General features: G+C 46.1%; 1 protein-coding gene across 1 annotated transcript; it reads left to right on the top strand.

Moving 5' to 3' along the window:
- Nucleotides 1-1263: 1263 nt before the first annotated feature.
- peli3 (pellino E3 ubiquitin protein ligase family member 3) lies at nucleotides 1264-12729 on the top strand (the record flags this gene model as incomplete). The annotated part of the gene is made up of 7 exons (XM_083910219.1): nucleotides 1264-1331; nucleotides 4079-4276; nucleotides 5199-5328; nucleotides 5600-5701; nucleotides 8944-9174; nucleotides 10723-10911; nucleotides 12130-12729. The coding sequence occupies exons 2-7, from the start codon at nucleotides 4104-4106 to the stop codon at nucleotides 12727-12729; spliced, it is 1425 nt and encodes a 474-aa protein (XP_083766345.1). The 5' UTR covers nucleotides 1264-1331; nucleotides 4079-4103.
- Between the last annotated feature and the right edge of the window lie 218 nt (nucleotides 12730-12947).

Here is a 12947-nt window from a genome sequence, read left to right on the forward strand (position 1 = left end):
CAAGTGACATCATGTTTTATCAAACACAGTTACGCCCCCAAAATGGAATTATGCTAATTCTGACTGAGAACAAGAACTTTTAAAGTACCCTAAAATACGCTCGGTACAACGCGTAAAACGATCCAAATTTAACTCTGGTGAGGAATTGGAGGACAAATTCAGAGTAGATTTATTGCGATAAAAAACTGTGTCAAGTCAGTCGGTATCAATAGATATCGCGCGCTAAAATGTCAGGTAATTAAAGAGAAAGTTTTTGCTGCTGTATGATCGTTGAAGAATCTATCTATCTATCTATCTATCTATCTATCTATCTATCTATCTATCTATCTATCTATCTATCTATCTATCTATCTATCTATCTATCTATCTATCTATCTATGAAATTAAAGCTAAACATATAGCTAGCTAGATAGCTGAGTTGTTTTACTATTTAGCTAGACATATACCTCGCTAGCTATCTTAAAAATGTTTTGACCTTCTATCTATCTATCTATCTATCTATCTATCTATCTATCTATCTATCTATCTATCTATCTATCTATCTATCTATCTATCTATCTATCTATCTATCTATCTATGAAATTAAAGCTAAACATATAGCTAGCTAGATAGCTGAGTTTTTTACTATCTATCTAGACATATAGCTAGCTGGACATATAGCTAGCTAGCTAGATAGTTGAGTTTTTTTTTACTATGAATTTATAGCTAGACATATAGATAGCTAGCTATCTTACATTTTTTACCTTCTATCTATCTATCTATCTATCTATCTATCTATCTATCTATCTATCTATCTATCTATCTATCTATCTATCTATCTATCTATCTATCTATCTATCTATCTAAAATATTACCAATGTCAGAGGCCTAAAAAGAGTCAATTTAACACCAATTCCAAGCAAAAACAATGCTCTTCTGGAATAGATGTACATTTAACTGTTTTAGTACAAGTTTTATCAACTAAAATACTTAAATTTAACTATTCTAGATTGGATTCGGTCCCTTAATCGCAGCTCGTGTTAAACCAACTCTTTTAGCGTGACTTAAAAATGACTTTTTGACATTTAGGTTTTTTACGATACATGCAGCATTTTCGGGGGGGCTATAAACTCTGTGAAATGTTTGCTCTTATAAAACAAATTTCCACTGGAGGAAATTCCCCACAAACCTGCCTCACCACCTCCTCCTCCTCCTCCTCCTCCATCTTCCTCTCATCGCACTCATTGACTCCAGCCCAATGCTGCTGCCTCCTCCCTGGAGTCCACTCTGCCTCCACCTCTACATCACTACCACCGCTCAATATCCAGTCAGGGCAACAGAGAGCCGGGCTAATGAAATGGCCACTGGCTGCCGGAATCTGCCCGCTGCACATCCGTCATCTCATTATGAGGAGGATTTCCTTCCTCGTCAGGTCTGTGTCGACGGCTCAAACTCAATCAGGTCTAACTGTAATGACTGTGCGCTTCTCTGATGTGAATGACGACGAGGATGATGTAAAAAAAAAAAGGCCTAAAAAAGGACCGAACGAAGGACGGAGGAGGAGGAGGAGAGCCGTGTTTTTCGGCGTTATCGTGTTTACGTTCCCAGGATGATTATCTAATGCGCTCAAAGGCAGAACAAAGCTCGTTGTAGGTCTTTGTTACGCTGCTCCCCGCACTGTGAGATTCTCCACCGTGTAGGTGGTCTCGCCCACTTTTTGATTAATAATAGGCTTGAGTGTTAAGAGCAGGCTCAGAGAAGCTGCCGCGCAGACACGGGCGGAACTCGGCTTTTGTTTGACTTGTGAAAGCGTTGAGCGTTACAACGTCCACGTGGTGACTCAATACACTGATATACACCCCGCGTCATTTTGTGACGTCTTTGTGTCCTGGCGCTTTATCCTGAAAGTGGACGTAGTGTTCTGGGAAGTGAAGATATACTGAATAGCCACCAGGGGGCGACACTGTCGGATGTAAAATTATGTCGCTTTGAATGTCAGGGTGCTTTCGCACCTATGGTTCGATTGCTTTGGTCCGCACCAGTCAGAAAAATGTTACAATGTAGCAAACAGACGTGTAGACGGGTAGTCTGGGTACGGTTTGCTTTTACATATGCATAGTTCTAAACGAACCAAAATAGACCGCTAAGACCATCGGCACCGGAACTGGACTAACACCCGATTTCCACCGGGCGCGTCACCGCTGCAGAACGTAAGCGCCGCAGTGGATACCGCGAATACGGCTGGCTCGCAAGGCCGCAAAGCGCCCGGTGGGGATTGAAGCTGGCCAGAGAATGGCGCAAAAACCACGGCGCTAATGCATTAAGCTAGACCGTTTCGTCCCGTTTGGTTTGGTTGCTTTCACACTAGAGGAACCGTACCAAAGTAGGGAGGAAGTAAAGCGTTCCGTGACCACCCCTTCGGGCAGGTCTCGGAAAACAGTTGATTACATTCACACCCACGCAGACGGACCAAACCACAGCATTTGGCGCGCACCATCACGTTTGGTGCGCACTAAAATGCTGTAAGTGTGAAAGCACCCTCCACCTGTCTATAGCAAAGGTGTCAAACTGGTGGCCCGAAAATCGATTACATGTGACCCACCACTCAGTATCATGTCATAATGAAAACATGGCCCACTAAAGGAAATAGGCAGAATATAATGATAAATATATTTGCAATATTTTTTATAATAGTTATATAATAATAACATAGTTGGTTGTCATTATCATACTATTAACATTAGATATAAACAGCTTGTTTGGTGTCTTAATTCCACAGTAGTTTTTACTTAGTGTTCAATTTAGATCTCTGTTTTTGCTATTAGTAGATTTATTTAACTGATATCATGACACAATATTGTGTTGCTTTTAAGCTAATATTGTTTTTTCCCCTCTAAACCGGGCCCCTCTTGACCAGACTGGACGCTTGTTGACCCCCAGTTCATTTGAGTGTGACACCCCTGGTCTACAGGAAAACAAGCTTTTACTTGTCACTTATAAAAAACTATTGCTAATTTCGGGTCTTCTTTGAGAGGACGTGATGTTAATTTCGTAAAACTCAGTGCTGTCAAACGTTAACGCGTCAACGGCGTTTAACGGCATCAACGTTTCGGCGCGTTTAAGTGACTCCCGATTGTTAAAATGAGTCTCTAAAGTAACGCTAAACTTTAAAAACAGAGGCACACATACGCAGTACACAGGTACGCTGGTTATTTGTAGCGCTGCTCTTTTAGTTTAATAAACAGACCGCTCCAGTTCGACTGTAGGCGCGCTAATGCCGCTAAAAGGAGCTAATGCAGCTAACGGAGCTAACTGGTAAACGGTGCCTGGACTCCGGTGTCGCGGCACGTAAACACGACGCAATCACGCGCGTCTTTTTTCCGGTCAGTCGTCGTGGAAACGTATCATGCGCTTCATCGATACCGAGTATCAGATCAGGTCGTTTCTACTCAAAATTGGACATTCTGTTTTACCGCGTTATGGATTTCCTACATTTGCCTTTCATTCGACACAGACGCAGTCGGGAGCAGTGAAATGTAAGAGTAATAAAGCTTGTGCTGCAGCAGTGAAAGCTGCTCCACTTCTCTCTTTTGGTGGCAGCCGCTCTTTAAAGTCTCACAGATCTGGCAGATTCACCAGTAAACTGTAAAGAGCCGATGACGAGGACATAATCTCTTGTTTCGGGTATATTCTCTGCATCTTTTTGCGGGTGCCAAAAAAAAAGTGTAACTTATCCCCATGAGTGAAATGGCCCGGGCTCATCGCATGCGTCACAAAGTGTTAGCGGCGGTTTATGGATGCGGCAGGTATCAGTTTATCGGCCTTAGAGGGAAAGCGCTTGATCACTTGCGCTCCATCGTATTAGGAAGGGACAGCTGCTCAGGAAAAAGGCCTCGGGTCAGCAAATAGAAAAGCACTTCAGCTGCAAAAAGAGGATAATAATTACCAGAAGAGCCAACGTCACAGAAAACACTGAGGCTGGCGACAGGAGTTAGTCACATTTACCTGGATTGAGTCATAACAGGGGGTCAAAGTGAAAGTTGACTTTCTTTATCTCTAACACAAATGTCCTGCCTCTTATCCTCTGCCTCCTCAGCAGCGAGCCCCAGTTGTGGCCGGTGGGCATGGTTTTAGAGGGAAGCTCAGAGGCGCTGTGTCCCACCCCATCTCTGGAGCTGCGCCCGTCCTGCAACAAGAGCCAGACCACGCCCCCTCTGAGCACAAGCTCGCAACCCCACGACGGAGTCTTCCCCGAGGACAAGGAGCCCGTCAAGTACGGCGAGCTCATCGTCTTAGGGTGAGTTCCTGTTGTGATTCTACTCATGTATGCACACAAAGGCCCTGTCCCAATACCTCCCCTAACCCTACATTTTTACCCTAACCCTACATTTTTGCCCTAACCCTATATTTTTACCCTAACCCTACATTTTTACCCTAACCCTACATTTTTGCCCTAACCCTATATTTTTACCCTAACCCCCTAGGAATATTTTCGCTGTAATATATTTTCACAAATAAGCACGTTACAATGTCGATTTGTATTGGAATATGTTGGTTTGAAATACATCCAAAGGACCGTTGAGCTTTGAACACTAATGTCAGAAAATATCTGACGATTTATGAAAGCAGCTAGCTAGCGGCTACCTGCCGAGCGCCCCGAGAGAGCACGCCCTAGAAGCACCCGGCAAACAGCCGCTAGCTAGCTCTGCTACATCTGGGTCATTTTTGTCAGTGTTTTGGATGTGTGTAACGGCGTTCACTTGAACACGAATACCCTGGACTTGTCAGATTTCAATCACATTCGTGATATAGCGTTTACGAGGACGCCGTTGACGGAGAAAAACAAACAGCTGGATTCGCCGGCATTTTTCCTGAATGAAAATAGTAGCATGCGCCACTGGTAGAATTGTCAACATGTGACGTAGGTTAGCACGTTTGTTACGTTCACTGCGCTAATTTGCATGTAGTGATGTCCCAATACCACTTCCCTCAAAGAGGGGAATTTACCAAGGGGAAATATTAAGGGGGAGGTATTGGGACAGAGCCTGTGTCTGCTCATGAATGCATCTGCCTCCAGTACACTAGGTGGCAGTACACCCCATTTCAGCTTGTTAGTATTAGGCGTTTTCTGGCTTTACCGGCAGCCATTTTTGTTCACATGACGAGCATCATCCCGAGTTATTTGTCATTGTATGACTTTAGTTCCTGTTCCTTCGCAGACACAATGGGTCGCTGGCCAACGGGGACAAGGGTCGCAGAAGAAGTCGCCTGGCCCTTTACAAGAGACCCAAGGCCAATGGGGTCAAACCGGATGTTATCCACAACGTCTCGACGCCTCTGGTGTCAAAGGTGAGCACAGTCAGCCACGTCACGACAAATCATAACAGGCCAGGACATCGTGTAGTCTGACCTCGGCATTGGCTGGTGTGAGTACAGATCTGCCGCACCATTACGGTCTCTCTCTCCATCGTAACAATAAGCTTGAATTATGAATGACATCAGTCAGAAGGGTTGTTCCTCCAGAGTAGGAAATGTCCTCTGGGTACATTTCCTGGAGGATAGAACCTTCAACAACTCTCCCTGTCATGTGACCCTGGATCATGTGTTTTCCCTTTGGCAGGCACTCAGCAACAAAAGCCAGCACAGCATCTCCTACACACTGTCGCGGAGCCACTCTGTCATTGTGGAGTATACGCATGACACCAACACAGACATGTTCCAGGTCAGTGTCCGCACCACACACACACACACACAGGTGCCATGTCAACGCTGTCAAAGGGTCAAGTTTAAAGGTGCAAAAACTGGGCACCTAATGCCCTCTGGACCACATCATTCCCTACTTAACATATCTATGACATATTTGGGGCCAATTCCAATTCCTATCTTAACCCTCAAGCTCAACCCTTAATCTTAACTGGCCTCAAAACCAAGTGTTGAGGGTTATTTTGTCACTTAGAAATGAGACAACCCTTAAATGCAAATAAGTCTTCAGACTGTAGGGGGCAGAATAACGCGAAAGCTGCGTCCAGTCTGTCAACTCCAAAAAAGAAGAAGACGAAGAACACATTTACGTCAGGATTATTTATTACGATCCGTTTGTCAGTCAAGTTATTAGGTTGTCACTTAGTTATAAGATGATACTCATACAAATACCACAACCACGGACATATTCAGCTGACAGTTACCACACACCACGGCTTATTGAAAAGTAAACCATAGCAAACCATCGCTTGTCCGCACCGGCCGGCTATTAACAAAAGATCGTAAAATAAAAATAAATGTTGCGCAACAATGACGTAAATAATCCATTAAATGGGCCTAAACTAAGATAATACAATGGTTTTCATAATTTTTATATCTCTATTAACAAAGAAAATACTCAATTTGTAGCGTACTCGTTTCGCTGCTTTTGGCGCCATCTTTGTTATGTCAAAACACGCAATGCATTCTGGGTACCTCTTTCTCCCAAGGGTGGAAAATCTCAATATTGAGGGCAATACAGCCCTTAAACTTGCCCCTCAACTAAATTTTTCTGAGAGTTGCACTAGAGGGAGCGCGCATTTTTGAGATTGAGGGTGAAGCAAGGAATTGGAATTCACCCTTGGTCGCGGTGCCACAGAACATCACGGTGCAGAGTTTGCACACCGTCATGAGGTCAACCCCCACATGGGGGCACTTGTCTTGGGGCAGCCCACGTCCAAGAGGAAAGGAATTAGGCTCGTAACACTGAAGGACGCTGGCTCAATCCGGGCCAAGGGCTGGGCACCCAATCTGAGCAAGGCACCCAATCAACCATTGCTCCCCAGGCGCAGATAAGTGCTGCCCACTGCTGCTGCGATGGGTTAAATGTAGAGGGCATGCTTAGCCACGATGAGAGACGGTGGAACCATGTGAAGTATAAAAGCCAACTGGAAGTATTGATATTTGTACAATGATCCACACAACACTAGTCTACCGCCGGACCAGCTCTCCGGCCAGAGAGTCGCTTGATTTGTTGCAACAGGGGTCTGAAATGTCAATTCAACCTTTGGGTGTCCTCAGTGTCAAACCGAGGGCAGACAAACTCTCTACGTCTTCCCTTTGCAAGCATCATTTGTTGGACACTGTTGGACTATTCCTTTCAGGCGTGTGTCAGATTTTGTTTGTTCTCAAACACGAGCAGAATGTGTCCGCCCCGTAGAGTCAACAAAATAACACAGGGCGCCAATCGGGGAGCGCAGAGGTAATCTGTGAGTGGATTTGTCAGACGACTCGAGAATGCAGTGTCATGAGAGAGAGCGAGAGAGAGAGAGAGAGAGGGCAGTGAGGGCATCAGAGGGAGGGAACGAAACAAGGGAACTTCAGATCAGCCAGGAGGAGGGAAGACAAAAGACGGAGGAGATAAAATATACGAGAGAGGGATGAGTCAGACGAGTCTGCTCTCGGCAGCTCGAGTTGTTTTCCAGACACTTCACCCTCTCGTCATAAAAGGAGACGCCGTGAAGCTGGTTCCTCCAAAGAGACCCAATCAGCGCGCCATCCAGTCCAGTCTGCTCACGCTGATTCGCCCCAATTACCGAATATTTCTGTCCACAAGAAGGACCGGGGTCAAATATCTCTCTGGTCAGTTTACGTCCTCAACTGAACCGGCGTCACTGAGGGGGCGCTCTGAAACATCGTCCATTTTTGTGTCACTGGTATCAATACACTCATTTTCCGGACATTTGGAAGTGTCTAACCACTAATAAACCGAATACTAATCCTTCTGGTTGACTTAAATCGGCAACACTTTAATGTCACATTCCCCCCTTTTGAATTTGTCTTTGCCGAGTTGGACAGCGTCGTTCACGCTCACGAGACAAACTTCCACATATCGCAATAATCCAATCCGTTTCCATTCGCGATAGTACCTGGTATCTGGTACTTTTTGTAGTACCTGCTCTGGCGAGGTTCCAAAGCGAGCTGAGCCGATACTAAAATGTGACGTGGACAGACTGCCGGGCCACCGATTGGTCAGAGGGTGTCGTCACTGGAAGAGTCATGGGCGCGATTGTCATGACTCACAATTTCGAGTTAAACAGGAAGTACTGAACGATTATGTGAACAGACCTTTTAGATTGGTTGAGTCTGATGAATTACTCAACTGAAAAGAAACGCTTTACAAGTCACTAGTTTGTGTCGCGTATAAAACAGCGTCACGCCAGTTTAATGCAGCCGTGCTAGGATGACTCCGCCCACGCTGAGGAGGTCGCGCCGCCATAAGACGACCTTTAAAAAGGGTTGATAAGTGGTTTATAATCAGAGGACTCCTGGAGGACATACACTCTTAGAAATAAGGGTTCCAAAAGGGTCCTTCAAGGGTTTTTCAAGGGTTCTTGGTAACCCTAATGGTTCTAGTAAGAACCATTTTGATCCAGAGAACACTTTAAAACCCCTTTCCTGAATAAATGGCTTTAAAAGAGTTCTTGGTGGAACCTTTATAAAAAGGTTCCGCCTGGAGCCAAAAAGGGTTCTCATATGAGGACAAGCCAAAGAACCTTATATGGTTCTACTTAGCACTTTTATTTCTAACAGAGTACTATAAAGATGTTGTTCCTCTAAGTTTACATAACAACGCTTCTTCTTCTTCACAACGTGAACTTCACGCTCTGCCCTAAATTGTTCCTTCGCGTCGCTGCAGAAACACGATGCCACTCGACTGCCAATAGACTCAGTGGACCCTTTAATATATTAGCTGTTTGTTTGCTCCGCAAAATTACCGCTCGATACGCGTTTTTCCAAACCTCGAAATGATGACGGCCTCAAACATAGATGTTCACTTTACTCTCATAGAGGAGCAAAGGAACCAGATTATATTCACATTTAAGGAGCTGAACGAACAGAAACAGCCAACACCGAGCAATCGATGCAAACCTAATTCGATGTCTGCCTGTAAAAAATAAAAAAAAAGACATTTAACCGCTTCCTTCTCATTCTTTCCCTCAGATTGGCCGGTCCACGGAGAGCATGATCGACTTTGTGGTGACGGACACGGCGGGCAGCGGCAGCAGTCAGGGCGGGGGTGCGGCGGGGGAGGGCGGCGGCGGCGGCGGAGGACAGTCGGCGCAGAGCACCATCTCCCGCTACGCGTGTCGCATCATGTGCGAACGCAGCGCTCCCTACACCGCCCGCATCTACGCCGCCGGCTTCGACTCCTCCAAGAACATCTTCCTGGGGGTGAGTGCTCAGCCTGATGATGATGATGATGCTGCTGCTGCTGCTGCTGCTGATGCTGCTGCTGGTGGTAAAGCACCCACGGTAACCACGGCAACCATAGTAGTGACAGCAGGGACGTGGCTGTGCCTCCCACGGGTGACATCATAGCCGCGATGCTGGGTGTCAGTACATGTGACCTGTGGCTCGAGGAAAACGTGCAGAGAACAGAGTCGTGTTCTGCACACGTGTTTTTGTCCTTAGGCGTAAACACACTGACCTTGTCAGGACAAGAAGTCCGAAAACCTGGTCCTAATGAGGCAGAACCTTATTTCTGAGGAACTATTATGGTTACGGTTATGGATGATGACCAAATGAACGCTTCAAACGGTAGCTGCACAAACCTGTGTGTGTGTGTGTGTGTGTGTGTGTGTGGTGATGTAATATCTCATACAGTAAGTGGCCTTGATGTATCACCTCTGGATGTGGTGTTATGGTCTGAAGCTCCCACAGGGACATGTGGTTACATAACGCATTAGATCATATGTGCACAATAACATGTGTTCCGGTCACACACAGTCTCCAGGATCAACGTGATGTTGTTATAGGTTATAGTTCACTGAAATTCATTATTTATTGGCTCATCAACTCGTCTTTAAACTGTCGCGGTCGTGCAGTTGGGATTAAAAATTCATCTCAAATCATCTTGAACTTGAAAAAGCTATAACATGATGATTCTTAGGGATGTGAATCTTTGGGTGGCTCACGATTCGATTCAAACGATTCTCGATTCTAAAATTGCGTTAAGGCAAATTATGGCATCAAAACACACTGTATACGATAATGTGATAATGTGGCCCAGAGTTACAAAAATAAACTGTACACAAATAACACAAACTGGTGTTTTGTGTGGAAACTTAAATTAAAAAAATAATAATAATAAAAAAAAAATATCGATTTTTGATTTTTTATGAATTGATTCAAAATCATGGATGATTAAAATCGAGATTCCTATGTGAATCGATTTTTTTCCCCCACCCCTAATGTTTCTACTCATATTTCATATAAATATGAACTACAACTGATATAAATATAAAGACTCTTTAACATGAATAGTTTCTGGTTAATTTAGCTCCGTACAACAAAGAAATAATTTTTTGAAATATGGTGGAAAAAAAATTCTATTTTTGAGGTTTAATCAACATTTAGTGGACCAAAAAAGTACTTAATAATTATGAAGTATTCCTTACCCTTTATAGTAATCATTTTGAAAGATTTTGTCTAATCCCGTAGTTTTTCTGCACGTGAGCTCATTAGTATGAATAGTACGTCCTTTCTGTTTCTTCACGATGGGTTTATTCTTAGCTGAGGTTGCCTCTCTGGCTACTGTACTGACGAATACGCAGTCTGCATTGAGCTAAATTTAGCAGCAGAACAAACGCAGCGTTGGCTTGTTTTTTTTTGCCACCTCTGACATCCACCTCCACTGTATCCCTGAGCGCCTCCCTCCCCCAGCGCTGCTCTAACCTTTAACGTCTTCCTCCTCTGTGTTTGTGTGGTGTTCTCTCTCAGGAGCGAGCTGCCAAATGGAGGACGTCGGACGGCCTGATGGACGGACTGACCACCAACGGCGTGCTGGTGATGCACCCGGCGGGGGAGTTTGTGTCTGAGCCGGCGCCGGGCGTCTGGAGGGAGATCTCGGTATGCGGCAACGTTTTCGCCCTGAGGGAAACGCGCTCGGCCCAGCAGAGAGGAAAGCTGGTAAGAAAGAGAGAGCGAATCCTGCGCTTTAATGTGGTCGCGAGGCTTCAGGCTACTGACCGTGATTTGACCCAAGAAGTTGAAACTGCAACGATTTCTGTGAAATGACGAAGAACTCCCACTTTCACACCTCAAATTTGTCATTTGACTGAAACATGGCACCACCAGGCTCCCATTTTCCCCTTAAAGGGAACATACCATCCATCCATTATCTACCGCTTTGTCCTTCACCAGAGGGTCGCGGGGGGTGCTGTGCCTATCTCAGCTGATATAGGGCGATAGGCGTGGTACAACCTGGACAATTCGCCATTCCATCACAGGGCCACATATAGAGACAAACAACCATTCACTCACACTCTCACACCTACTGTCAATTTAGAGTCACCAATTCACCTAAACCCCATATCGCAAACTCCTTGCAGAAAGGCCCTTGTTCCGAAGTTGTTCCAAACAGGGCTCGAACCCGTTCGGAACCAAGTGGGCCCCTTAAAGGGAACATAATTTACAAAATCAACATCATGTTCTATCGAAGAAGACCCGAAACTAGCAATTGAGACCATTAATACCTCATGAAAATGTTTCATATCAAGGGAGGAGTAGAAGCTCATTTCCCATTCAAATTCAAATTTCCTTTTTTGCAATTAGCACCATCGCCCCCTGATGGCTATTCAATATATTATTACTTCCTGATTGACGTCACTGAGGAAACCATAAGACAACTTCCATTTGCAAACCACCCGAGTGATTCCTGCAGTCTATATTTGACGAGTGACTAAAAACAGTTCATACCTAAATCACGGTATGACCGAAAATTTTAATCCCGTGGTATACCCCGAGGGCCCACGGTTGGTGTAGTGGTTAGCACTGTTGCCTTTGCAGCAAGAAGACCCGGGTTCCTGGGTTCGAGCCCCGTTTGGAACTACTTTGGAACAAGGGGGAGTTTGCATGTTCTCCCCGTGTGTGCGTGGGTGTTCTCCGGCTTCCTCCCACAGTCCAAAAACATGCAATATGGGTGTACCCCGCCAATCGCCCAATGTCAGCTGAGATAGGCACAGCACCCCCCGCGACCCTCTGGTGGAGGATAAAGCGGTAGAAAATGGATGGATGGATGGATGGATGGATGGTATACCCTAAATCCGGTCATTGGCCCACGCCTCGTCTTGATGATGACAGCAATGCAAACTGATGTTCCTTTCCTACTTCTGTTTTTCTCTCAAGGTTGAAAACGAGTCCAATACCCTACAGGACGGCTCTCTGATTGATCTGTGCGGAGCAACCCTTCTGTGGAGAACCCCCGCCGGACTGCGCCACACACCCACCCTCAAGCAGCTGGAGTCCCTGCGCCAGGAGCTGAACGCCGCGCGGCCGCAGTGTCCAGTGGGCTTCAACACGCTGGCCTTCCCGAGCCTGGCCCAGCGCGAGATCGTAGACAAGAAGCAGCCGTGGGTCTACGTCAACTGTGGCCACGTGCACGGCTACCACAACTGGGGCTACCGCAAGGAGAAGGGTCCCGCCGGCCCCGGGGGCACAGCACCGGCTGGCACCGGGGAGCGAGAGTGTCCCATGTGCCGGCGAGTGGGCCCCTATGTGCCGCTGTGGCTGGGCTGCGAGGGAGGATTGTACCTGGACGCCGGGCCGCCCACTCACGCGTTCTGCCCCTGCGGCCACGTTTGCTCAGAAAAGACAGTGGTGGGGTGGAGCCAGATCCCGTTACCACATGGCACCCATGCCTTTCACGCTGCCTGCCCCTTCTGCGGTACATGGTTGACGGGAGAGCAGGGCCACATCAAACTCATCTTCCAAGGCCCCGTCGACTGAAGCCCAGAGCGCTGTACTACGAAGCGAGCTCAACGACTTAGCGAGGTTTGTTGAGTCTAAAGCCAGGGTTTTCCCGAATTACGAAGGTAGCTCTCTTTTAAGCTGGCAACTTGCAGAACTTTTGCAGAGTTCCAGTTTGAAATCGGCTACGAAAAGGTGCCACACATGGTTTTAAACATTCTTGCGAGATCCAGTGGATTTAAGAGCCAGAAAAAAAC

This window comes from Microchirus variegatus (assembly GCF_963457635.1).
Source record: "Microchirus variegatus genome assembly, chromosome: 2".
In the NCBI taxonomy this organism is placed as follows: Eukaryota; Metazoa; Chordata; class Actinopteri; order Pleuronectiformes; family Soleidae; genus Microchirus; species Microchirus variegatus.